Below are 25,746 nucleotides of genomic sequence, written 5' to 3'. Positions count from 1 at the left end.
CATGGGTTGTCTCGTGACAGACATCCATGACGTAACTGTTCAGCTTTATTTTACAGCATGATAACAAAAAAGAAACAAAAAATAATAATTTATATTGTAAACTTGATTTATTTCACATCTACTGTTGATTTAGATTTTAAAAGTTATAGGGAAAATGACATTTTAAATCAACTGAACTATAACAAAAGAAAGAGAGACTGTATACAGCATTAAAATGCAAAGTCTTAGAGGAAGATCACAGTAAATCAACCCTCAAACCGGAGGACTATAAGTCAACTTACGTCCATATGGAAAACCATTGTGTCCTTAGTCCATAACTGGTAATAAGTACAAGGGTAAAGTGCATGTGTGCAAATGTCATATACAAATATAACATACAAGTACAAGAAATACACCCATCACAGACCTTGCACAACACGCCTAAATAAGAGATCATACCAACCAAAATCACAGGAGGGAAATAATGGAGAAGGCGGCCCCGGCACCAAACCCTGCGCGTTCCCTCACACCAAGTCAGTGCATTGTTTTTTCTCAGGATTTTCCTTTTTTGTTTTCATACATGACATTTTATGGTTTGCAATCCTCTGTATATACTTTCTATATTTTAGTGTCCACGTCTAACTTTCTTTCTTGGATTGCTAGTAATGAAGGGATTCAGTACTTAAAGGGGTTATCCAGAAAAACATGGCCACTTCTTCCAGAGAGAGGATGTCTCCAGTTCAGGTGTGGTTTGCAATTAAAGTGTCACTGTCGTTTCACAAAACTTTTGACATATCATAGAGACATCATAGAGACATGTGAAAAGACCCATACTGATTGGGAGATAGCGCCGGGAGAAGGCGGCACTAAGCGCGGTCCTCTCCCGCCTCTGTTTCACGTGATCAGTCAGACTTATAATAAGTCCCACTGATCACGTGACAAAGAGTCGGGAAAGGACCACGCTTAGTGCCGCCTTCTCCCAGCTCCCGAATACTCAGACCAGGACTGATGTCAAAAGTTTTGTGACACTTTAAACTCCATTCACTTCAATGGTTGAAGAACCCCATCCAAACTAGAGACAGAAGTGGCCATTTAACTGCTAAACATGCTCAGAATATAGCCATATCAACAGGCCTGGTTTAAGTATGGGAAAATTCTAGTTCAAAATAATAAATAAACCCGCTAATAATAAAATTTGCCATACAGACATTATATAGCAGCATGCTAGAGAAAACATCATGGAATCCATCCTAATTTTTATGGTGTCTGAACCAAGAGTCATTCCGATGGTCCCTGGTGGCTTCTCCCCATCCCACCCGCCTTAATAGTTCGATCTGTCCTTGTTTATGTATATAGAGAGAGAGAGCGACCAAGACCGTGGTGTGGACTGGGGCAACTGGGCACCTCCCTGATGACTTGTGGTTCAGGCAGTATGAAAGTGATGACAGGTTCCCTTTATGTGGGCCCAGTGTTTGGCAACTAGTAGCTTAGAACGATGGAGTGACGGAAAATGTCTATCAGGCTTTCGCTTTTCTAGTGGCTTCTAATGCTAAACAAAATAAATGTCGCCGTGCTCGGACTGCACAGTTTGTTTCTTTACAATTTCTCCAAATCCGATTGAAAGGAATTTACAGCCACTTCCTAACCTGACAGGGTTGCTGAAAAATCAGCCTATTCCCGACATTCAGGTGACTCCAGCGGTGCCGCGGCTTCTCTGTAGCAGGGACTCTACCTTCTAATGAAAGCCGTAATGACTTCCTGCACGCCCCAATCCATCACGTCACATGTCTGACCGGTCGGGTCTATAAACCAGAGCAGATCATATGAGTTCAGATCAATCCCCTCTGTGAAGATGTGAGACCCTGCCAGCGATGAATGGACGACCACTCACCGGGACTGACAGCTTCGGCAGCAAACGGCCAAGTACATTCCATGTGGGACATAAAACCTTTTACAATATTGCTGCGTTCTATATTAGAAAGTAACTGGCTGGTTCTGTAGTATACAGCGAGGTAGGGCTCTGTATACTCATCATTACCTCTTTGTAATACTCCGCTTTATTGAAATGCCTCCTGCTCCGGCTTCTCCAGAGACTTCACAGGGAGGAGGATTCAGTTTTTCTAGTTTCTACATTTCTTTTACTTGTAAATACACTTGGAGCTGCAGAAATCTAATACCTGGCTGACATAATTCCATGAGAACAGCTGGGAAAAATCTGGGCAATCCAATCATATTTCACATCCAGCTGCCAGGTGGAAAATACCACAAAGAGAAGCTCGGCTGCCTCGCATCGAGTATATGGCGGGATGCAAGAAGCAGAAAGGTCTTACAGGCCAAGATCATGGAGGACTCATAGTATAGAACAGGGGTACTCAACAACTTTTATTGAAGGTCCACTTACCAGGGTATATTGTCAGGTGAAGGTCCGAGCTAAACATCAGCAGTATATAGACCCCTGTGCGCTCCCTCAGTAGTATATAGCCCCCTATGCGCTCCCCCCAGTAGTATATAGCCCCCCAGTAGTAAATAGACCCCTGTGTGCTCCCCCAGTAGTATATAGACCCCTGTGCGCTCCTCCAGTAGTAATAGCCCCCTGTGCGCTCTCCCAGTAGTATATAGCCCCCCCAGTAGTAAATAGACCCCTGTGTGCTCCCCCAGTAGTATATAGACCCCTGTGCGCTCCTCCAGTAGTATATAGCCCCCTGTGCGCTCCCCCAGTAGTATATAGCCCCCTGTGCCCTTCCCCAGTAGTATATAGCCCCCCCAGTAGTAAATAGACCCCTGTGTGCTCCCCCAGTAGTATATAACCCCCCCTGTGCGCTTCCCCAGTAGTATATAGCCCCCCTCTGTGCATTCCCCCAGTAGTATATAGCCCCCCCAGTAGTAAATAGACCCCTGTGTGCTCCCCCAGTAGTATATAGACCCCTGTGCGCTCCCCCAGTAGTATATAGACCCCTGTGCGCTCCCCCAATAGTATATAGACCCCTGTGTGCTCCCCCAGTAGTTTATAACCCCCCTGTGCGCTTCCCCAGTAGTATATAGCCCCCCTCTGTGCGTTTCCCCAGTAGTATATAGCCCCCTGTGTGCTTCTCGAGTAGTATAAGGACCTCCTGTGTGCTCCCCCAGTAGTATATAACCCCCCTGTGCGCTCCCCAGTAGTATATAGCCCCCCCTTTGCTCCCCCTCCCATATAGCCCCCCTGTGCGCTCCCTCAGTAGTATATAACCCCCCTGTGCGCTCCCCCAGTAGTATATAGCCCCCCTGTTCTCCCCCTCCCATACAGCATATAACATTAAAAAAACTAACAATATACTCACCTGGGTCCGGTCGTCTTCTTTTCGCTCTTGTGGCCGCACTGCAGAGGCAAAAGAGGCCGCTCTCCCCTTATCCAGGCGCAGAGGCTCCAGTGACATTACTCTAGCGCCGGCACCAGAGAAAGAGAGCGGCCTTGTGTGACCGCTGCAGCCACAACAGTGACTGACGTGGAGGGAAGGAGACAACAGCTCCTTCTCAGTCAGTGCTGCTGCTGCACGATAACTATGAGCGCTCATTACGAGCACTTATAGTTACTGTGCAGAGGGGAGCAGTGCAGCTCAGTAAACCCCAGTTGACTTCACTTTGCTAACAAACAAACATCCCCCCAGGACGGGTATTTTTAAAGAGGGTCGATTGGCAGTCAGTCATTTTGCATTGCAACGGTCAAACGATTAGAACTAGATGATCCACCTCGTCCTATAGAAATAAATATATGCTCAGCTCATATCAGTTGGTGGAGCAATCATTTGATCATGTGCAGAGTCACAAGAGCTAATGTTTTATTTAAAAGGGGTACTCTGGCAAAAATATTTATCTTTCAAATGAAATGGTTTCAGAAAGTTATAAAGATTTGCAATTCCGTTCTATTTAAAAATCTCCCAGTACTTATCAGCTGCTGTATGTTCTGCAGAAAGTGGTGTATTCTCTCCAGTCTGACACCGTGCTCTCTGCTGCCACCTCTGTCCATGTCAGGAACTGTCCAGAGCAGGAGAGTTTTTTTTTTTTTTTTTTTGGGGGGGGGGGGATTTGCTGTGGATCTGGACAGTTCCTGACATGGACAGAGGTGGCAGCAGAGAGCACTGTGTCAGACTGGAGAGAATACACCACTTCCTGCAGGACATCCAGCAGCTGATAAGTACTGGAAGACTGAAGATTTTTAAAAAGAAAAATTACATATTTATATAACTTTCTGAAACCAGTTGATTTGAATAGAAAAAAGAAATTCTTCCGGAGTACCACTTTATAGAAATCACTGCTGGCAGAATCTGATCTCTACAATCCCATATTGGCATCAGTCTATAGTCTACATACGGTATATAGGGTAGATACAGCGGCCTGCTGACCACCCTGAAAATGGCCGTCCTTCTCCAATATTGCAGCCAATGGAGACAGCAGTTAGCAAAAATAAGCCAAGACGCAGCCGGGGCCGTAATATTTTATGTACAGATACACTTCAATGTTGTAAACGGTTTGCCTCAGATAACAACGCTAATAATAAAAGTAGAGAAGCGTTGCCATGTTTATGAACACCAGGCTTATAAATCAGCTGAACGGCGCCGTGTGCAACCTCTCCGCCTGGTACACGCTCCTATGACAACTCTCATCCGCTTATTACATTAGTTTAGGCCTTAGGGATAAATGAAATGAGATCATGTACTGTAAAATGGGAAAGCAAATGAAAAGTGTGATTAAAGGATAATTTTCCCCAATAGGAAGTAATCTGCAGGGCGGCGGCGGCGGTGCGGCAGCGAGCGCCATTTGTCATCCTGTGGAATCGAGCGCGGTGCTAAACCCTGTTTACATGGAAGGGTTGAGCGGATGACTGTAGGAGCTGAATAAGGAAACGGACAAATGCAGAAGCCGATCCGCACAATGGAACCTTCTCACCTTGTATAGAGCCGGCTGAGGACGCGGTCACGACAAACATCTACAAGACGGCAAAACAGAAAACTCATCAGCTAAACATCAGACTATGGGTGGTATTACACGGGCCGATGGGGCCAGATAATAACTGTAAACGAGTGCCTATCTGCTAGATCGCCGCTCCTTTACTAGGCCTATTACACGGCCCGATTATCGTTTATCGTTGTTACTGATGTCCTTGCAGCCCTTGCTTTTACTTTATACATTACCTGTCCAGGCTGCAGGGCTCCTCTTGCAGTCTTCTTCTCCCCTGGTCCCGCACGCTACAGTTTCAGAGGAGAAGAAGACCCCAAGAGGAGCCCTGCAGCCTGGATAGGTAATCTAAATCATCAGCCGCGCACTATAACATGTAGCAGTGCGCGGTCGGCGCCCAACAATTATAGGTTCAAACCTATATCAACGATCAGCCGATGATCATTGTCATCAGCTGATCGTCGTATTTATTACACGGAGCGATTATCAACCAAATCGGACCGATTCCACCGATTATCGTTCTGTGTAATGGTACCCTAAGAGAATCCTGATGCCTCCAGGCTAGGATTCCGCGAGACATCTAAAAGGGTTTAAAGGGAAAGGTCAAAAGTTCCATTATAGTATGGTAACCTTTACATATATTACATATATTTGTGGATGTTAATTACCCCATCACAGGGGGAAAAATCCCTCCCGACGTCTTCAGGAAAAAGAAGGCTATCCGCCAGCCAGCCAGTCCGGATTTACATGGATCTTCTTAAACAGCTCCTCCCCAAAGAATCATGGATCTCACACCATTCAAATGTTTTAATACTGTTGAGAGTTAACAAAAATGATCACCTATTGAGTCATTGAGGGGCGTACCTGGTGGGGGAGCATGCTCAGTATCGTTATGTTGTATATCGGGGCTCTTCTGCACATGCTCAGTGCATTAGTTGTCCACAGATGGAGTCTATGTGCAAATTTCGATGCACTCAGCATGCTTCCCCACCAGGTATGCCCCTCCATAACTCAAAAGTCCCCCTGTAGGGAGGTAGCGATGTGTTCACGGTCAGGGATCATGTGATCGCTTTTGTTAACACTAACAAGATTTGAATGGTGCGACATCCATGACTGCTTGGGGAGCAGCTATTCAGATAGATCCATCCAACTCCGGTCTGGCTGGCAGCTTGATAGCCGTCTTTTTTCCTGAGGACGTTGTGTATAGCAATGAAACATTGGAGAGGCAGCTTTAGGACAGGGCTAAAGTTGCTTTTTCCTCCTAATGTATAAAAGGCCCTAGCCCTATATTTTTTTTACATAATTGTACTTGGCAATGGCAAACTTAATTTTTCCATAAAATATGCTACAAAACCCGGGGAAAAAATTATTTGCCTGGTAAAATTGAAAAAAAAGCAATTTTTTTTCATTTTGAGGGGGTTGTGTTTACACTGTAAAACTGACATGTTATCTAAAGTCAGTACGACTCCAATGATATATAACTTATATAACTTTTATTTTGTTTGATGGCTTTTAAAAAATGTAAACCTAAAAACTAAATGTGTTTAAAATTGGTCTATTCCCATTCTTATACCACTGTTATCCTCTGGTCTTTGGGGCGGTGTGAGGTGGCATTTTTTATGCCATGGTCTGTACTTTCTATTGGTACTTTGATTGCGCATATGTGACTTTTTGATCACTTATTACAATTTTTCTAGATTTGATGTGACAAAAAATATCAATTTTTCACTTTGGCATTTTTTGCACTCACGCCGTTTACCGTGCGAGATCAGGGATGTGAATTTAATAGTTCAAATGATTACGCACGCGGCAGTATCAAATGTGTTTATTTATAAAACAGGAAAAAGGTGGTGATTTAAACTTTTACTAGCGGAGGGGATTTTGTAATGGTAGTTACAGCCATTTAAATGCAACTGTCAGCTTTGACAACTGCATCTAAATGGTTAATCTGCCATGGTCCCTGGCTGCTATCAGCACAACCCCTCTCTGAAGCCGGCCCACCTGCGAGAAGGGGGTTAAAGCAAATAAACCATCAGGTTCATGGCTGCTTTTTTTTAGCCTTCATCATCTGGCACCGGAGCGGGAATGCCGGAGGTGCAGTCTTTTTGAAACGCTAGTTTTCCCAAGCCCCCCCCCCCCCCAATGTGACGTAATCCCCTCTCCACTGTGACCCGGCTTCACAATGAGGCGCGTCACAGAGGAGAGGGGGTTTGTCACACTGGGGGGCGCTTGACCTGCCCCCAGTGCTCCAGGCCGAGGCTTGGGGAAACATTGTAGTTTCAAAAAATAAAATAAAATGATTGCACCATCAGCTTTCCTGCACCAGTTCTTTTTTTCCGGTCTCTTGACAAAGTAGGACCCTGCGGGCTCTACTGGGGCTAATTCATATACCCAAGCTGGGACACCTCTTATATACTCGCATTATAACTCCTAAAACAACCAGGAGTCGTGAATTTAAATCATTTCACTGCTTAGCATTTTAAACAACAATAATAAAAGTTATATTTTAAGGGATGAGGTTGAACAAAGGGGTCTTTTACCCCAGGCCGTTGCACCTGAGGGTATTATGTGCGAACCCCTCAAAAAAGCCCTAAAACATTATCCCTGCTCCACCCAACCTAATAGTCAGTACAATGTATACAACAGATATCACTAAATCCAGATTCCAGGCTATGTTCACACAACGTGCACACAACGGCCGAGTGTCAAACAGCAGCTCTTGTTGCACTGAAAAATAAATAATTGACTTGTCCATTATTTCATCGGCTGTATCAAATAACTGATGTTGTTCAATACATTGTGTGAACAACGTTCGTTGTTTCTATTGACTTCAATTCAACACATTTCACTATGAAAAGAACGGCCATTGTTTTCATAAAATGTACGTTGTGTGAACGTAGCCTTACACATCAGACTACCAGATAGAGGAGTGTGATTTATCACTTCATTTTAGACCAGTGCCCAACTTACATTTGTCACTGAGCTTAGCGATGTAAGGCTTGCATGCAACTGCTCAGCCATAGAATCCTATGCCATAATCCCAGCACATAGTTTTTCAGATGAGGTCTGGAGTTATTGAGTCAGCAAAGCTCTTTGTATTACTTCTCTATGCGTCTTACCAACTGGCTTGTTACAGCAGGGGCACATTGGGACACTTTATAACCAGAGTCAAACAAAACAAACGCATTCACTCCGACCTTCGTAATGCAATCCATTTACTATATACTGTATATATACTGTACACAATAGGATGGACAATGCTTCTAGTTTTTAAGCATTACTACTTGTCTGGAATATTTTTATTGCAGGATTGAACTAGATAAGTGATTGTGTAAAGGGGAAGGTATTATATAGTAGCTTGTAAGAACTCGGAAGCCGTAATTATCACATTTTTGCCGGCAGTCATCAGGTGGTATCCTTGGAATACATGCACAAAGACGGCTCCGTGTATAGAACTTGATGTTCGTTCTGTTAAAGGTGCAATTCTTCTATCATTTCAGGGTGATAAAACACACCGCTTCAATGTCACTTCCCTGAATAGGAGCCGATATTCTCCTTATAATCACATAGGCCTGACATGGAAAAGGACTTTGTTTCTTCATAAATTTATGAACGACTTTGTTAGTCCTTATACTGTACGTTACTTGTCGGACATAACTTACGCATTACACATAACTTACATTTACCTTTCTATGCTGTTTTTACGTGTTTATTGCCCTTTATACTGATAACTTCCTCTTACATACAACTTTTGTGATGGTTTTCTTGGTTTTATCACATTAGGATGTGGACACAATTGACCCTTGCAGGAAAGGAAAACTTTGATATAGATAATAACTGGACTGAAGGAGTTTGATTATTGGGGTTTTCCAATCGAAGCAATTTCTAGTTTATGCCATCATGTGACTGCCAGGATATTGTTCTTTTAACAGGGCTCCCAACCCCAGGTGCTGTGCAGGAGGGGGCTATATAGAACAATGCTTTGTCCCTGCTCAGTGACAGCTTGCTCAGCCAATCACTGGCTTAGACGCGACAGGGCTACAGCCAGTGATTGGCTGAGCTGGATGCATCAGGACATCAGGGGGGCATAAAACAGGTAAGCATAACATGTTTCTTATGTTTACCAACGGGGCAGCAATATGTATATAAAAGAAATTCAAACAGGGCATAACCCCTTTAAAGAGACCGTGTCATCAGAAAATTATGTATTGTATAAATAAAGTTTTCATGTTAAACATTTTTTTATGGAATTTTTGATGGCTTTTTTTTCCTCATTTTCCATCTTATATCTATATTATAATAAAATCCTGATATCTTGTAATTTTCGTTCTTACCACTGGGTCAAAAAGTAGGCTAAGACTTTCTGTTGTGTCTGTGGTGATAAGAGGAGGCTCCTGTAAAGTGATCTGTACAACATTGCAGCGTCATGTGACACCAGTAGATAGAGGAGACAATAGCAGCTCCCTGTGGAATGACCTCTTCACAGGTCACAGAGCGCGCTCAGTAATGCCTCATTTATCTCAAGGTGACAGTTTGTCTGTTGTCGTCTATGTCCATGAGTCTTCCTATAAAGCATGTCACTAAATGCTGTTAGGAACTGCCCAGACTATATAGCCGCCCCCATAACAATGGACAAAAAGTGAAATTTAAAAAAAAAAAATTCCAGGGGTGTCACTAGAACTCATCGCCTGCAGCCTTAATTTTTACCATGAGTTGAATAATGCTAACTTTTACTGTACATTTTTGCATGTCCTTTGCACCTAATTTTTCCACAACATAAAGTGAAGAGCAGGCACATTTGGCAGCTGCCATTTTGGTTTTTATAGATCACGGCCAACACGGAAACACTGACAAGTATTCAATACTGCATCAAGAAAAACAATTCTCCCCGAGCCTAGAAGCAGCGAGATCAATCACCTCTATAAGTGAGACGTAATAAGAGTGGATGAAGCAATGCAAGTAAATAAGAAGAACTCCAAATTGCAGTAAATCTGTTGCTCCTTTTTTACATTTGAGAAACCCGAGTCGATAACAGGATAAAACTGAGCACAAGACCATTATACTAGAGATGCGACTCCTCTCGTTCAGCACTCTCCTGCACTTTGGATTATACTGATTTCCATCCTACCAATTTAAACAACCCATTTGCAAAAGAATTTTAGAACCTAGATCGCTGTAACCCTAATCGGCTACGTAAACGCACGTGGTAAAATCATATAATTCTCTTCTGCAAGAACATGGTGAGATTATTTAGAGAAAGCATCATTTATGCCGCAGTTACAGGTCTGCTCCTCCGCTGAGGAATTCTACAAAAATGGCCAAACCTATTTTTTACTGACGGTGCGGCTGTAGCAGAACATACGGCGGAGAGGTCTGCGTATCGAGGAGTCAGTGAGACAATGTATCAGGGTTTGGTAACCTCCGATACATATATTTGCCTAATGGGTCAGAGCTAGCAGCCACTTGAAGTGCACTGTCCTCCACCAACCCTTCTTTTCCCCCCTCTCTCTATGTCTATCCCACTCTTTTTGTATTCCTTTCTTACCCTTTTTACATATATACTGTAATATTGTCTTAATTCAAAGGGAAACATCTAAGCATCTAAGCTGCTGATATGCCTCTATAGCCCCAGGGACTATCCGCCTCACCCGCCGCTCTCTGCTAATTCATTAGAAGTTGTGGGGGCAAATCGGTGCACTGCGGTGCTCGAACTACGCTAAGCTCTAGTATGGACAACTTTGAAAGTTTTATGTTTTTGGTTTTTTTTTTAATTCTTGCTCTGTAAGGATATTTTACTCATAGATCTCTAATTATAAATGTTAACTTTTTCTTCTACAACTTCTAAAGTGCACTGTAAGTCAATGAGACCAACAGACACTAAAGCAGTACAACAGCACCAAACTTACAGAGCTCGGCACAAATGAGAAGATAAATCAATATGTCCCTAAACACAAGAACAATATCCAATAATATGGACAAGACTGAGCATAGAGCATATGTTTAACCCATAACCCATACTACATACTACAGCATCTACTATTTTATATGACCTCAAAGACAATATCGAGTCTTCTAGGCATTGAATGAACAAGTTAGCAACATCTATCGTTATCCACTCTCCAAGGACTCCCTCTTTTTAGAGCCAGGATGTTGGATGGAGAGTGATGCTCAACTTGTCCCTTCAGAACTCCCCATAGGTGTTCAATGGCTTTCAGTCCAAGAGAAATACTTGGCCACATAAACACTTTTACCCAAAACGTCTTCAGAAATTCAACAGTGGCCTTAGATGTGTGTTTTGGAGCATTGTCATATTGCAAAGGTGCACAATAACCAAGGGCTCAGGGTTCTCTTTCAGTATAGAGCAGTACCTCAAGGACAAGCAGCGTCTCCCCAATACCAGCAGCACTCATGTAGCCCCACCAAGGGACACGGCCACCACCGTGCTTCACTGTACCATGCATTTTGCTTCGTACTCCTCACCCTTTTCCACACCAGTGCTTTAGCAATCAGCTCCAAAATCATTTATCCCAGTATAAAGTCCCAGTATATTTCACCCTTTTCAGCATGAGTCCTGGCAAATTGCAGGTGGGCTATTTTGTGCATGGGCTTAAAGTGACTGTACCACCAGGCCCAGGCCCAGGCCACACGTCATTCCTCCACAGTGTACACTGTATTTTGTCATGGGAAACTCTCACCCAGTTTGGCCTGACTGCCTCTGTAAGATTGTTGCAGTCCCATCTTTTATATTTGTATCAGCTTTGCTGATCCCTTTGTAGCCTTCACCTTTCTAGTGTATGATAACTTTTTCTTCTCTTCCACGTGGAGCCATTGCAGACAGTATGAAATGGGAAGGAGTTTTCTTTGTTAAAGAGGTTGCACAAGAAAAATGTACTTTACCCCTATCCACAGGAAAGGGAAAAAGAGATTGCGGAGCCAGACCTCTGTACCCCCCCCCCCCCCCCAAATCGGGCCACAGCTTCTCTGTTATAAATAGAGCCATGGGTACGGCACGGCAGTCTATTCATTCCTATTGAGAGAGTTGAGCACGTCAGAAGAATGATGTACTCAGCTCAATAGGAATGAATAGAGTCGCGGGTCACGTGCCATACTCATGGCTCTATTCATAACAGAGAAGCCGGGGCCTGATACAGAGATCGGCGGGGGTACAGAGGTTGCAATCTCTTACTTTTCCCCTTTCCTGTGAATAGGGGAAAAGTTAATTTTTCTTGGACAACCCCTTTAAGTAACGTCCTTTTATAGTCTCCCATCAGCTGGTCACCTGCCGAATGAGTTATACCCCACTGTGTATGAATTCTTGTTAATTAGAATTTTGAACTCTACTTTACTTTTGCTCCTAAAACTTTCATTGGGGTGCACTAATTTTTGCAACAGTCTTGAATGAATTTGTAAGTAAAATTACTTTTTTGTAGAAGTAAATTAACAAACCCTGTTGGCAATCAATGACCTCCATTAGTGGGAGTATTCTGTACTACAGTAATAAATGTTATCTGGCACATCACTCGGGGTGTACTCGCTGTATTACAAATAGAACTTCACCAACTGTGTTTTGTATTTCTTTGGCCAAAATGTATTTGACGCCATGTTTACCTGAGAGAGTGCTCCATGGTGCGGCTGAATGATGAGGGGGACCTTCAATTATGATTTTAGGAAAGCTCTCCTCTTCAGGCTGCAATTCATCAGGTTTTAAAAGGGCGGAGTCTTCACAAAGTTCCACCCCTGAAAGTGTTTAAATCAAAAAACTAAAATGAAAAGGGTCTAGTCTGTTTTTTTTTTCCAGATCCGTAACTAAATGAAAGTCCAAAAGCAGCGGTATGTCAGGCACTCTTCTAGCATGTCTGACCGGATGCACCTTTCTTAATTTAAGAATAAATCTACCTGAACATACACGCTTTATACAACTTTGTATAACTATTAACCCCTTAAGAACCACACCAATTTTCAGTTTCGCTTTATTGTTTTTTTCTTCTCGCCTTCTAAGAGCCTATACCGCTTTTATGTTTCCAGCTACAGGGCCATCTGAGGGATTGTTGCTTTTTTCAGTAACAGGTGTACTTTGTAATGCCGCCTTTCAATCTACCATAAAAATAATGACAAAACCTCAAAATATCATTTATGGGGTAAAATTGGGATAAAAAATACAATTCCGCAAATTTAGGGAGGGGATACAGTAAATTTAGGGACCTATATACTGTAAGTATAGCTGTTATATAGCTGCCTTCAGGAGACTGAACCTGGATACAGTAAGTACAGCTGCCTTCAGGAGACTGGACCTGGATACAGTAAGTACAGCTGCCTTCAGGAGACTGGACCTGGATACAGTAAGTATAGCTGTTATATAGCAGCCTTCAGGAGACTGGACCTGGATACAGTAAGTATAGCTGTTATATAGCTGCCTTCAGGAGACTAAACCTGGATACAGTAAGTATAGCTGTTATATAGCTGCCTTCAGGAGACTGGACCTGGATAAAGTAAGTATAGCTGTTATATAGCTGCCTTCAGGAGACTGGACCTGGATACAGTAAGTATAGATGTTATAAAGTTGCCTTCAGGAGACTGGACCTGGATACAGTAAGTATAGCTGATATATAGCAGCCTTCAGGAGACTGGACCTGGATACAGTAAGTATAACTGTTATATAGCAGCCTTTAGGAGACTGGACCTGGATACAGTAAGTATAGCTGTTATATAGCAGCCTTCAGGGGACTGGACCTGGATACAGTAAGTATAGCTGTTATATAGCTGCCTTCAGGAGACAGGACCTGGATACAGTAAGTATAGCTGTTATATAGCTGCCTTCAGGAGACTGGACCTGGATACAGTAAGTATAGCTGTTATATAGCTGCCTTCAGGAGAATGAACCTGGATACAGTAAGTACAGCTGCCTTCAGGAGACTGGACCTGGATACAGTAAGTACAGCTGCCTTCAGGAGACTGGACCTGGATACAGTAAGTATAGATGTTTTAAAGCTGCCTTCAGGAGACTGGACCTGGATACAGTAAGTATAGCTGTTATAAAGCTGCCTTCAGGAGACTGGACCTGGATACAGTAAGTATAGCTGTTATAAAGCTGCCTTCAGGAGACTGGACCTGGATACAGTAAGTATAGATGTTATAAAGTTGCCTTCAGGAGACTGGACCTGGATACAGTAAGTATAGCTGTTTTAAAGCTGCCTTCAGGAGACTGGACCTGGATACAGTAAGTATAGCTGTTATAAAGCTGCCTTCAGGAGACTGGACATGGATACAGTAAGTATAGCTGTTATAAAGTTGCCTTCAGGAGACTGGACCTGGATACAGTAAGTATAGCTGATATATAGCAGCCTTCAGGAGACTGGACCTGGATACAGTAAGTATAGCTGATATATAGCAGCCTTCAGGAGACTGGACCTGGATACAGTAAGTATAACTGTTATATAGCAGCCTTTAGGAGACTGGACCTGGATACAGTAAGTATAGCTGTTATATAGCAGCCTTCAGGGGACTGGACCTGGATACAGTAAGTATAGCTGTTATATAGCTGCCTTCAGGAGACAGGACCTGGATACAGTAAGTATAGCTGTTATATAGCTGCCTTCAGGAGACTGGACCTGGATACAGTAAGTATAGCTGTTATATAGCTGCCTTCAGGAGACTGGACCTGGATACAGTAAGTATAGCTGTTATATAGCTGCCTTCAGGAGACTGGACCTGGATACAGTAAGTATAGCTGCCTTCAGGAGACTGGACCTGGATACAGTAAGTACAGCTGTTATATAGCTGCCTTTAGGAGACTGGACCTGGATACAGTAAGTATAGCTGCTATATCGCTGCCTTCAGGACACTGGACCTGGATTTCTGGTAAGTTCAGCTTTGTTTTACAGCATGATAGCAAAAAAAAAAAAAAAAAGGATGTATATTGCAAACTCGCTTTATATCACATCTACTGCGGATTTAGATTTTGAAAGTAATAACGATAGGGACACTTTAAGATAAAACTAGAATATCCATTCCGTTTACCCAGATTGTAGTATTCATGTCGCCAGTCTATGTGATACTTGGTCTGAATTTTAATGTACTTGTATAATGGTTTATATTCTGTTCTTTATTGTATTCTTTCCCAGCAGCGATGATAAACAAATTAATAAAATGGAGCAGAATTTAATTTAGGTTCTCAATAGCCAAATGATGCTTTTTTTCCCTGCTCTCCCCTGTGTACAGTATATATGTATATTACACATGCCTATACTATTCAATCCGTCTAGAATTACACCAAGTTATCACATGAGCCTTCAGAAGTAATATGCATAAAAGGAACAAAAGAGCTCAATGCTATATTTACAGGAAAGAGGCAAGTTAATTTTTAAGAAGCTGCAGTCACAGAAGAAAACGCTATAGGCATAAAGTTTGCTGACTTTACTAAACTCTGTAGACGTCTCCTCCGAATGGGGGGGGGTGGGCATGGATCAACTGAGACGCCAGCAGTGAACCAGCAAATATTATGCCTACAGCACTGGGTTTTAAAAATGCATTTCTTTGCTTTACACTATGCATTAATTTAATGCCCTCCTATAAAGGAAACATGAAGCGAACGCCGAGACGAAATAAGGTTCTATTCTTATTATAAGAGGTAACATTTCCATTAATAATGTTCATGTAGTAGGAGTAACTATTGGCACAGTGGTAAATAACACATTACATGTACAGTGTAAGGGCCCTATTACACAGAGCAATAATCGGCTGAATTGGCCCCATCCGGCCGATTATCGATTCGTGTAATGTAAAAACGATGTCATGTAAAAAACGATCAGCCGATGTGACAACGATCATTGGCTGATCGTTGATTTAGTTTGGACCTATAATCGTCCACAGTACACATTACCCATCTCTGCTCCAGGGTCCGCTTGCGGTCTGCATCTTCCCGGGTCCAACACTGCAGCTTCAGAGCTCAGACAGGCCGATCTGAAGCGCTCGGCACCCAGGAAGATGCAGACCGTAAGACGAGCCCTGCAGCCTGGATAGGTAATGTATACTGCTTAAGCAAGGGCTGCAAGGACATCGGTAACGATGTCCATGCAGCCCCTGTTAAACGATTATCAGGACATGTAATAGGCCCAGTAGACGAGCACCGATCTAGCAGATCGGCGCTCGTTTACAGTCATGATCGGGCCCCCATCGGCCTGTGTAATAGGACCCTAAGGCCATGGTCACACATTGGTCTTTTTAGATCCTTGTCCATTTAGGAAGCAAACCTTTAGGTATTTTACAACAAGGGGCAAAGATCCCCCCAAAATGCCCGTATTTACCTATCGGTTTAAAATTTTACTTTTAATAATGTCTCTTAAACTCTTATAACAAAAAATAACACCAAAGAGAGATGAGACCATAAAACCTTATTGCCACCTGCTGTTATATTCCTCTTAAAGCTTCAAAACAGAAAATCACTGATCCAAGTCACAATCTAAAGGGCTTCAGGTAATGAACAGACCGCTCAGCCAATCAGTGACTGCAGCAGAGCCCCGCCCCAGTCACTGACTGGCTGAGCGGGTTGTCACTGGGTTGTGGCACTGGCAGCAGAGGAGATTCTGGAGCCTGGTGGGGGTCTCCAGACCAGTCCCGTCGCTCACAGCAGGCACCGGGAAAGGTAAGTTCATACTTGTTATCTAAGTCCTGATCTTTCAAAAAGGCCGGACTTCTCCTTTAAGTATTAGATTATTAACAGAGTTATGTGAACTTCAAGCGTGCAGCACTGGATTAGCGGTGGCTGCTGAAGATGGATGCAGCCCTAAGGCCATAGGCTTTATTCACATTTTCCAGCCAGCCTTATGGCTTTATGCAACTTCCGCAGCCACCACTAATCCAATGCCGCACGCTAGAAGTTCACTCAACTATAACTATAAACTATTACTAGAGATGAGCAAATTCACAATACAAATTAAGGGAATCGCTTCATTAGCTCGGCAATCAGCTTATCAGCCTGCTTACTTTGAAGTCTGTGCCGCTCCAACCTGGGTGCCTGGAAAAGCTGGATCCAGTCCTGGGGGAAGTTTCCCAGTACTAGATTGAACTTTCCCAGGCACCCGGAGGGTGGAGCGGCAAGGAGCAGCCCAAACTTGAGATGCAGCCGGCTGATAAGCCGATTGCCGAAGCGATTCCCTAATCTTGTACTGTGAATTCACCCAACTCTAATTTTTTATTATAATCTATTATATTAAAGAGATTGTGTCAGCTCTATATCAGGCTCAGAGATGCAGACGGCTTAGCTGGAGCCATTACTAGAGGCAAAACTCCCTGACAACAGGCGGTGGACGGACAACTGCAGACAAGTCACCCAGCCCTGGTTTTTTTCTTTCCTAAATCTGTTTTTCACCATCACGCCGACTAACGGAGAGATGAGGTTTTCAATCCCGGCGACCATTTCAGCCTTTTTTGGGAGGCTATTTTTGCTATTTTTGGGAACTCTTAAGCAAGGTGTATATTAAAGGTTACATTTTACTCTGTATAAGTGATCAGCCCCAACGTAATTGATGATTGTTTTCCGGTCGGGCTCTGACAGTGTTAGTGATTTACTAGATGTAATTAGGTTGTCCACTGAGGTATTGAACTTGGCCTAACCGTGACAAAAAGTCAATGAAGACTGCAGTGTATGTGCTGAGAAGATCGGACCTTAATTAATCTCTCTCTGCCACATACTAAATAGGGTTCTGTATCCCACAACGTCCAACTTATAGTTAGGAACTGGATTCAGGATGAACATCACCCACTTGTGGACCCGCAGCTCAAGGCACGAAGAAATCTATTGGGGAAAGGCTTTCTGAATGCAGATAATGGATATTTGCCTAATAAACTCAACTACAAAGTTTCTTAAAATCACCTGGACTATTGATTTCTGCAAAAAAAAATAAAAATATGACAGTGACACTAAGTATTTCTGCCAATTTTTTACTTATTGTGTTTGTATTGAGCATGAATAAATAGCACTTTTTGTAAGAAGTATGCCCATGGGTCTTTTTGAGTGATACATATAATAATACTGTAGCTAAAGACAGATCTAGTACATACTAATATGTTAGATATAGCCAAAATATAGCCATTAAGTCTATTTATATCACTTAAAATTAAGAAAGCTGGATAGATATGGTTTTTATTAAAAATATATATCTATATTAAAGGGGTATTCACACATAACTTTTGATATGTTGCTGCCCATGTTGAGACTAACTATTCCTTCCATACTTGTTATTATCTATTCAGTCTCCTTCCCCCAGTTCTTAGCTGCTGCTTTCTGTTGAAAACACAAAAATCTGTGTGTGAGCTTTTCTCTCTGTCTCCCCTTCCTTCTGAGACAGCTGATGTAAACAAGTCATTGTTAGGCTGTATCTGCAACATTGTAGCTTTTTTGTAATGCTGGAAGGGTTAATCACAGTGAGTTCATTAGCGACTTGACCTCAGAATAACCCTCCTGTCATTACAATGAAGCTACAATGTTGCAGATACAGCCTGCCAGGGACTTGTTTACATCAACTGTCTCAGATGGGAGGGGGAGGAGGGGGGGGAACAGAAGGAGAAAGCTCACCCACAGATTTTTGTGTGTTCAGCAGAAAACAGCAGCTGAGAACTGGGGGAAGGAGACTGAATAGATAATAGCAAGTATGGAAGGAATTGTTAGTCTCACCATGGGCAGCGACATATCAAAAGTTATGCTTGAGTGGAATACCCCTTTAATGTTGTAATGCAAATTAACCACTTGTATTTTCTTAATTGTGAAATAAAGAGCTGAATATCAATACAGTGGTCACTTTTAACAAAAGACATTTGAAGGAGCTGAATAATTCCAGCTATATATGACATACTGGTGCATACATATACCGATAAGAGAGGGTTAGGTGAAGGTGGTTCAGATCATCTTACCATTATCTAGTTCCAGACAGAGGTTGTACACAGCAATCGGCCTCTTGCTCCGCTGTCTCCGTGACTGTCTAGGTGGGGCACGAGGAGAGAGAGAAGTCGGCTCACTCACAGACTCATCAGGAGGGCTCGAGAAAATCTAAAACCAAGAATACAAAGACATAAAAACTGCTAATGTGTCACTACAATGTAATGCTATATGCAGGTGTACAGCCTGGCTGCAGCCATGAGTATATTGCACATACCTGGAAGACCTAGCATCTATTTCCTGACAAACGCTGTAAAATCCTTTCTTACAAGTCTGCACTGAGCCATAACTCACATATTCCACCAGAAATTAACCTCTTCCTGACTTATGACGTACCATTACATCATGGGACGGACTATGGAGAATGACATGGTCTTGGGAACCAACCTGCACCATACCCAGCAGGTGTCTGCTACTATCTACAGCTGGCAGCCACTGGTAGTGGCCAACAGTCACGCCAGTCATTTAACTGTTTGCAATGATCAATACTGTAAACAACAATGGTGGGTGGGCACTACCTAAACATCTGTACAGGTATCCATCCCGTCAGAGAGCAGAGAACCAAGGATTACACAGTGGGAGCTGTGTGAAAGCCGGTATTCAGAGGTCAGAGAGGTCAGTGCTGACTTCAGAGGAGATAGCCTGGTGATGTAACTGTAAATTAACTCTTGTTGTCCTGTTTTGGGGCCTCATCTCCCTCCACTCCTCCCCTCTCCATAGAGAACCATGAAGACAGGGAGAAGAGCTTCAAACTGCTTCTTCATGATAAAAATGCATTTTTTGGCTAATAAACCCAATCACAACGTTTCTTAAAATCGCCTGGACTATTGATTTTTCTTTGTAGCAAACTATTACCTATTCTTACTTTAATATTATAACCAATTTTATTGTACTTATTGGGTGGTGCGCTGATTTTACAAAGTATTAGTAGCCTGGTAATGTTCTACTTACTGGTGATGTTCTAAAATATCAAATGTCTACTGATAACACACACATTTATATATATATAGATATATATATATATATATATATATATATATATATATATATATATATTCATTTTCATTTATTTCCCCACACTAATTTCCTAAAGGGCACAAACTGAATGGTAAAATTCAGAGTAAAAAACTTCAACCGTGGTTTCGAGATATGAAAAACTGTTAAGTTCAATACTACATAGTAATAAAACATATATGCCGTAAATAATTTCTTGGCAGCCACATCTAAAGAGATAGAGTGATATACCACACGGCTCTATGAGACCTGGTGACATCTGATGTCTGTGGTCTCTGGAGAGCGGAGGAAGTACTTCACCGGGAGGAAACAAGTTACTTCTTACTTCTACAAAAACACGTCTCTAATATCAACCACAAAGCATCACAGAGGGTGTGCAGCTTTATCACACTAGAGAATTTAATACTGTAATATCCTTATAGCTGCATAGAAAATTCATGAGGGGCTTAAAGGGGTTAAAGTGTGACTGTCATTTAAATGTCACTTTTCAGAAATTACAACAAGTATCAATAGTTCAAGAGATTTTAAGAAACTCTCTTATAGGTTTTATTAAGCAAAAGAGTCTCCTTCTGTACTCGAAAAGCTGTTTTCCTCCCCCCCCCCCCCTCACTTCAGAAGAAGCAGGATTTCGGTGTCCATTTTGGTCTATGGAGAGGGGAGATGCCGAGGGGGATGAGTGAGAACAGAGAGGAGAAAAGGCAGCCCTGCACAGCACATCATCCTGCAATCTTCTCTCACCAAGCTCCCAGATAAGCACTGACCTTTCTGATCTGTGAATCCAGTGTTTTATGTGCCTAGACAGTCTCCAAACTGCACAGCAGCTCCTCTGCTCTCCCTGCTCACTCATCCCCTCCCCGCTCCATAGGTTATAATGGACTCCCCAAACCTATGTTTACTTTGCTTCTCTGTAATGCAAAACAGATTTTTGACTACAGTTTTTTTTTTGCTTAATAAAACCTATTACAAAGTTTCTTAAAAACGCTTGTACTATTAATTGATTTCTGCAAAAAAAATTTAAAGTTACACTTTAAGTATTACATTATGAAAATGCTCTAAATCTGTAATATATAAAGTGTCTTCATCAGCTATGAGGAAAAACTCAGAGAGGAGAGATGCTGACTTAAGCCGTCTATCCTGACTGTTATACAATACCCAATTTCCCAAAAACTACGTAGCAAGTGGCAACTTCCTCCAGCAAACCCAACTGTTTGCCGATGAACTTGACAGCCAGACTTGATAGCTGCTGCAGCTTATAAATTACCAGCTCCTTAAAGGGGACAGTCTCATCAAAAAATGACTTATTGTATAAATATTATTTTTATGGTAAACAAATTTGTTAAGAATTTTTGGTGACATTTTTTCTAATTTTCCATTTTCTATCTATATTATATAATAATCCTGATATCTTGCAGTTTTCATTCTCACCAATGGGGCTAAAACTAAGCTGAGACTTCCTGTTGTGTCTGTGGTGATAAGAGGAGGCTGCAGTAAAGTGATCTGTACAGTATTGCAGCATCATGTGACACCAGTAGATAGAGGAGACAATAGCAGCTCCCTGTGGAATGACCTCTTCACAGGTCACAGAGCGCGCTCAGTAATGTCTCACATTCATCTCAAGGGGAAAGAGTCTGTATATTGTTTTCTATGTCCATGAGTTTTGCTGTAAAGCATGTCACTAAATGCTGTTAAGAACAGCCCAGGCAATATGGCCGCTCCCATAGCCATGTACAAAAAGTGAAAAGAGAGTCTTGCTGTAAAGCATATCACTAAGGATCATCTCTCTCTTTTCTCTCTTCTTCAAAAGAATACAAAATAAAAGGAAGTCTAAACTAGTAGATAGCAAGAACATGTGTCACCCCCCCACGACAGATTAACGCGATTGTAAGAAGGACCCTCCCACCATTCTACATACAGGTCATGTGCCTTCTATGTGGTTCCAGTCATTTGGAGCTTCAGGGCAGGCGCCCCATGCAGACTGCAGCTCAGAGAACGCTGCACATTAGAGAGGTTTTCAGCCACGTGCACAGGCCCTAACTCCACCGACTATTCCTCCACCCTATGAAACCGTCGCATTTATAACCAAACAAATCTCTACTATGGAGGGATCACATATTTACCATTGTGTTTATATTGCTAGGAAGGTTATCATGTACGTGGAGTGAGCCGTTCATCAGGCACCAATGTATTCCGGGAGGAGGGGGAGCACTTTTGATCTCTTAATACTCTACTAATGATTGCATACCTACGCGAATAATAAACGGTTATATATTCATTCATTCGGAGCACACACAGACAGTGACCTTGATTTTTATTCTGTTTTGTATGAAAGACAGTAAATGGGAAAACAGTGTTTTCTTTCATGATCTGTCCATGCACAAAGACTTTCTTGTTGGAAGTAATGAGTTTGCTTTCATATTGTGGCCCTAGAAAATCATTAAAATACCTTCTTTACTTATATTGCTATATTTTTTTTTTTACCTTAAATAACAATCTCAGCTGAGGTAGAAAAGTATTGGAAGGGGGGGGGTACACATTTATTGTACATGACTTATAAACAATTAGGGGCAAGGTGTTGACCTACTGTAGATCCCCAACCATGACATCATCTAAAAGTCACAGGCCACACTATAAGGTTGCATCCATCCGCTTTCTTTTTTAAAAATACAAATTTTATTTAAAGGGGTTATCCAGCGCTAAAAAAAACATGGCTACTTTCTTCCAGAGACAGCCCCACTCTTATCTCCAGTTTGGGTTGGGTTTTGGTACTCAGTTCCATTGAAGTGAACAAAGCTTAATTGCAAACCGCACCTGAACTGGAGAGAAGATTTGTGTTGTCTCTGAAAGAAAGTGGCCATGTTTTTGTAGCACTGGATAATTCCTTTAACAAAAATACTTTACAATGTTCAGCACGCAGAAATAGCGACTTTCCCCTGCATACTCAACCTAATTTGCCACTTCTGACGGCCGATTCCTTCCCCGACATGTCCAGCAGGAAAAAAATGACCGAGCAAATCTAGCAACCCAATCAGATTCTACTATACCCAAGGTAAGGCCCTCCTTCCAAGATGGTGCCAAGGAAGAGGACTCCTGATGTTCTCCCACGCCGACCTCCCAGCCTTCCACTAACACAGATGTAGCTGATGATAGTCTCTTGCCCCAGCACTGTTCCTCTTCAGCCCTGGATACCTCATAAGGGAGCCCCAGAGGGTTGCCCCGGTTTCCGCTCCCCATCGCAGCACAGTGACGATGGAGAACCCTCTAGTCATCTCACAGGGGGACATTGCGGAACATGAAGAATCCCAGGTCACGAGCCCAGCTAAGAGCGCTAGAGGCTTTCTTCAGCCACTGCAGGTCAGGAGGGAGCACTGGCCTATTAATTTCTTGAAACGCCCGGAGGAGGCTCTATCTGCCTGTCCATGAGGGCCCCATTACAATGGGTCATATGAAGAGCATGCTAGTAGCCCTGGGCAAGTCTTTCCAGCAGGACATTTCTGCACTCATAATCCATGTGCAAGCTAAAGTGGAACTTCTCATGACTTTTCCAATGCTACTTGTGTTCCATCCATCCGTAAAATTTGAAAACTTCAATAAAAACATTGAAACAGATCACGGTAACACATTTAATTCTGATTAACAGAATAACAGCAAAATGAAGGAAGCTAAATAAGCAGACGTCTGATATGGTAACTATATATAACTGACGGGTTTCTAGAATCCCAATACTGGGGACATTAAAGTTCTTGTGTATAGAACATGCCAGAAAATGGTATATGGTTTGAGGCCTCTTTTTCTTATCCCTATAGTGCAGTACCTGAAGGGGTGTCTGCCCCCATGGTGGTGTTGTGTGAAGATAACCCTAAGGTTTTGGGTCTTTGGGTAAAATCCCAGCATTGTGGGAGGGGGCGATCTGAACCGTGACGGTTATACCTAGTAGCCAGTCACATGTGACTCCGACCTTAGAAAGACTGAATTCTATGGCACTGCCAAACCTAAATGTCATACTACTACTTTTTTTTTTTTTTTTTTTAATCAGAGAGATCCGTAACTACTTTGCCCAATGCGGCAGCAGGAGAATCGATTCATCTAGTTTGCCCTAAATTTAGCCAAAAGTGACTCTCAAACCCAGAGAATGAAGCTTTGGCCACGTACAGAGATTTCTCTGCCATGCTTAGAGCCAATAGGACTGAAATACACTGCAGATACAGAACACAGAAATGAAGTCAAATACTTGAAAAGGAAGGTTTAAGACTCAATAGTGCATGAAGTAAAACCCTCATATATCTAGGAGATAGCATGTTATGTAAATGCAAATTATTACTGTTTGTGCACCATAAACCTTCAGAGGTAAGCGTGCATATCCTGTTGTGTCGCACTGCTAGGATACCATACATTCAAAATATTTATCACTTCAGTTCAAAGAATTTGCCGGCTAAGCTCTTATTTTCTTTGCTAAAATGTCTTCTCTTCTGCTAGGAAGTCGCTCAGTTCCTGGTGGAGCCACACTGCCCTCTTATGTGTGACATATACTGTATGAGCTGTGGGCAGCCAGAACAAGCTAAAACTACAGCAATAAATACAGAGAAAGGAAGGAAGGACGTTGTTTTACATCCAGTCATCTTACTTTCAAGTAGATAAAGTAGTTATACAGCAATGTGGAAATCAAATGAATACAGTATATAGGACGTAGACTAATCAGGAACCTAATACTTCTATAAAATATCTTATAACAACAAAACAACTATGTCTATAAATAACCATAAAAATACCCTTTATTATATAATTATAAAAATTGTCACATCATCAAGATAGATGATGACATTAATGATAGATGATGATGACATTAATGATAGATGATGATGATATTGATGATAGAGGTTGATGATATTGATGATAGAGGTTGATGATAGATGATGATAGAGGTTGATGATATTGATATTGATTAGATGATGATATATGATGAGAATATTGATTATAGATGATGATATTGATGACAGATGATAATATTGAAGATTATTATATTGCAACAATTTTATGATTATACAATAAAGGATATTTTTTTGGAAATTTAGACCCATAGTTGTTTGGTGGGTATACTATGTACTAGTGGGTTTCCAATTGGTTTAGTTAGTTTCTGTGACAGAAACTATGATGAGAATCATTGAATATTCTTATTGTCACCCAGAGCTTTTGTGTATAATTCTATGAAATATTATAGGAATCTATGTGGGAGCGCTCTGATAACCCCCTTATGGCACGCTATAGGCGGTAAATGACATCTAGAATAAAAGCCATTTTGCACGCGGGTCGGGCCGGTCAGGGGACATCATAGATGTTATAGAGTTATGATCAACTTTGATTTGATTCGGTCATAAATCAGCTTACAGGATTGTTCCGGAGATGAGAAGCAAATCCTCGGCCGAATAACATTCTGAACGTGTCAGAGCAACTTGCACTACATGTGAGAATACGCAAACTGCAGGAAAGATTCACTATGAAGCCATCCATCTGGGCTCATCTGCGGCTTCACCACGCAGACTATGCATGCTGCAGATTATAAATCCCACAGTGCAAACATAACGCAGTACAGGACGGAATTAAAGGGTTTCTCCGATTTAATAAAAATAAAAAATAAACGACAGTTCAACTCTGACCCAGCAGCCGCCCAGTCCCTCTGTCTGCTTCCCTGCATGACGCATTGTCCTGGCAGCATCCAGGGCTAGTTTTCTAAAGTATTAGTGGTGTCCAAGTCCACATAAATACTGCTGGGGTCTTTGACAAGCACTTGTAGGGGTCGAAACGTCGTATTCATTTAGACTTGGGCACCAATAAAACTTTGGAAAACTAGCCCCGGATGCAACTGGACTCTTCCTATGCAAGTTACGCTTACG

At 42.2% G+C, this 25,746-nt stretch overlaps 1 protein-coding gene across 1 annotated transcript in view; it reads right to left on the bottom strand.

Moving 5' to 3' along the window:
• The window catches only part of ARHGAP10 (Rho GTPase activating protein 10), a 160,839-nt gene that overhangs the window by 34,527 nt on the left and 100,566 nt on the right, over positions 1-25,746 (bottom strand). Inside the window, exon 19 of the mRNA XM_069978665.1 lies at positions 18,820-18,955. Within this exon, the coding sequence (XP_069834766.1) occupies positions 18,820-18,955 (136 nt within the window). The remainder of the gene's footprint in view (positions 1-18,819; positions 18,956-25,746) is intronic.

Source organism: Dendropsophus ebraccatus, chromosome 7 (genome assembly GCF_027789765.1).
Source record: "Dendropsophus ebraccatus isolate aDenEbr1 chromosome 7, aDenEbr1.pat, whole genome shotgun sequence".
NCBI lineage: Eukaryota > Metazoa > Chordata > Amphibia > Anura > Hylidae > Dendropsophus > Dendropsophus ebraccatus.
Note: the sequence above shows the minus strand (reverse complement) of the source record. Positions and strands in the feature narration are given on the sequence as shown.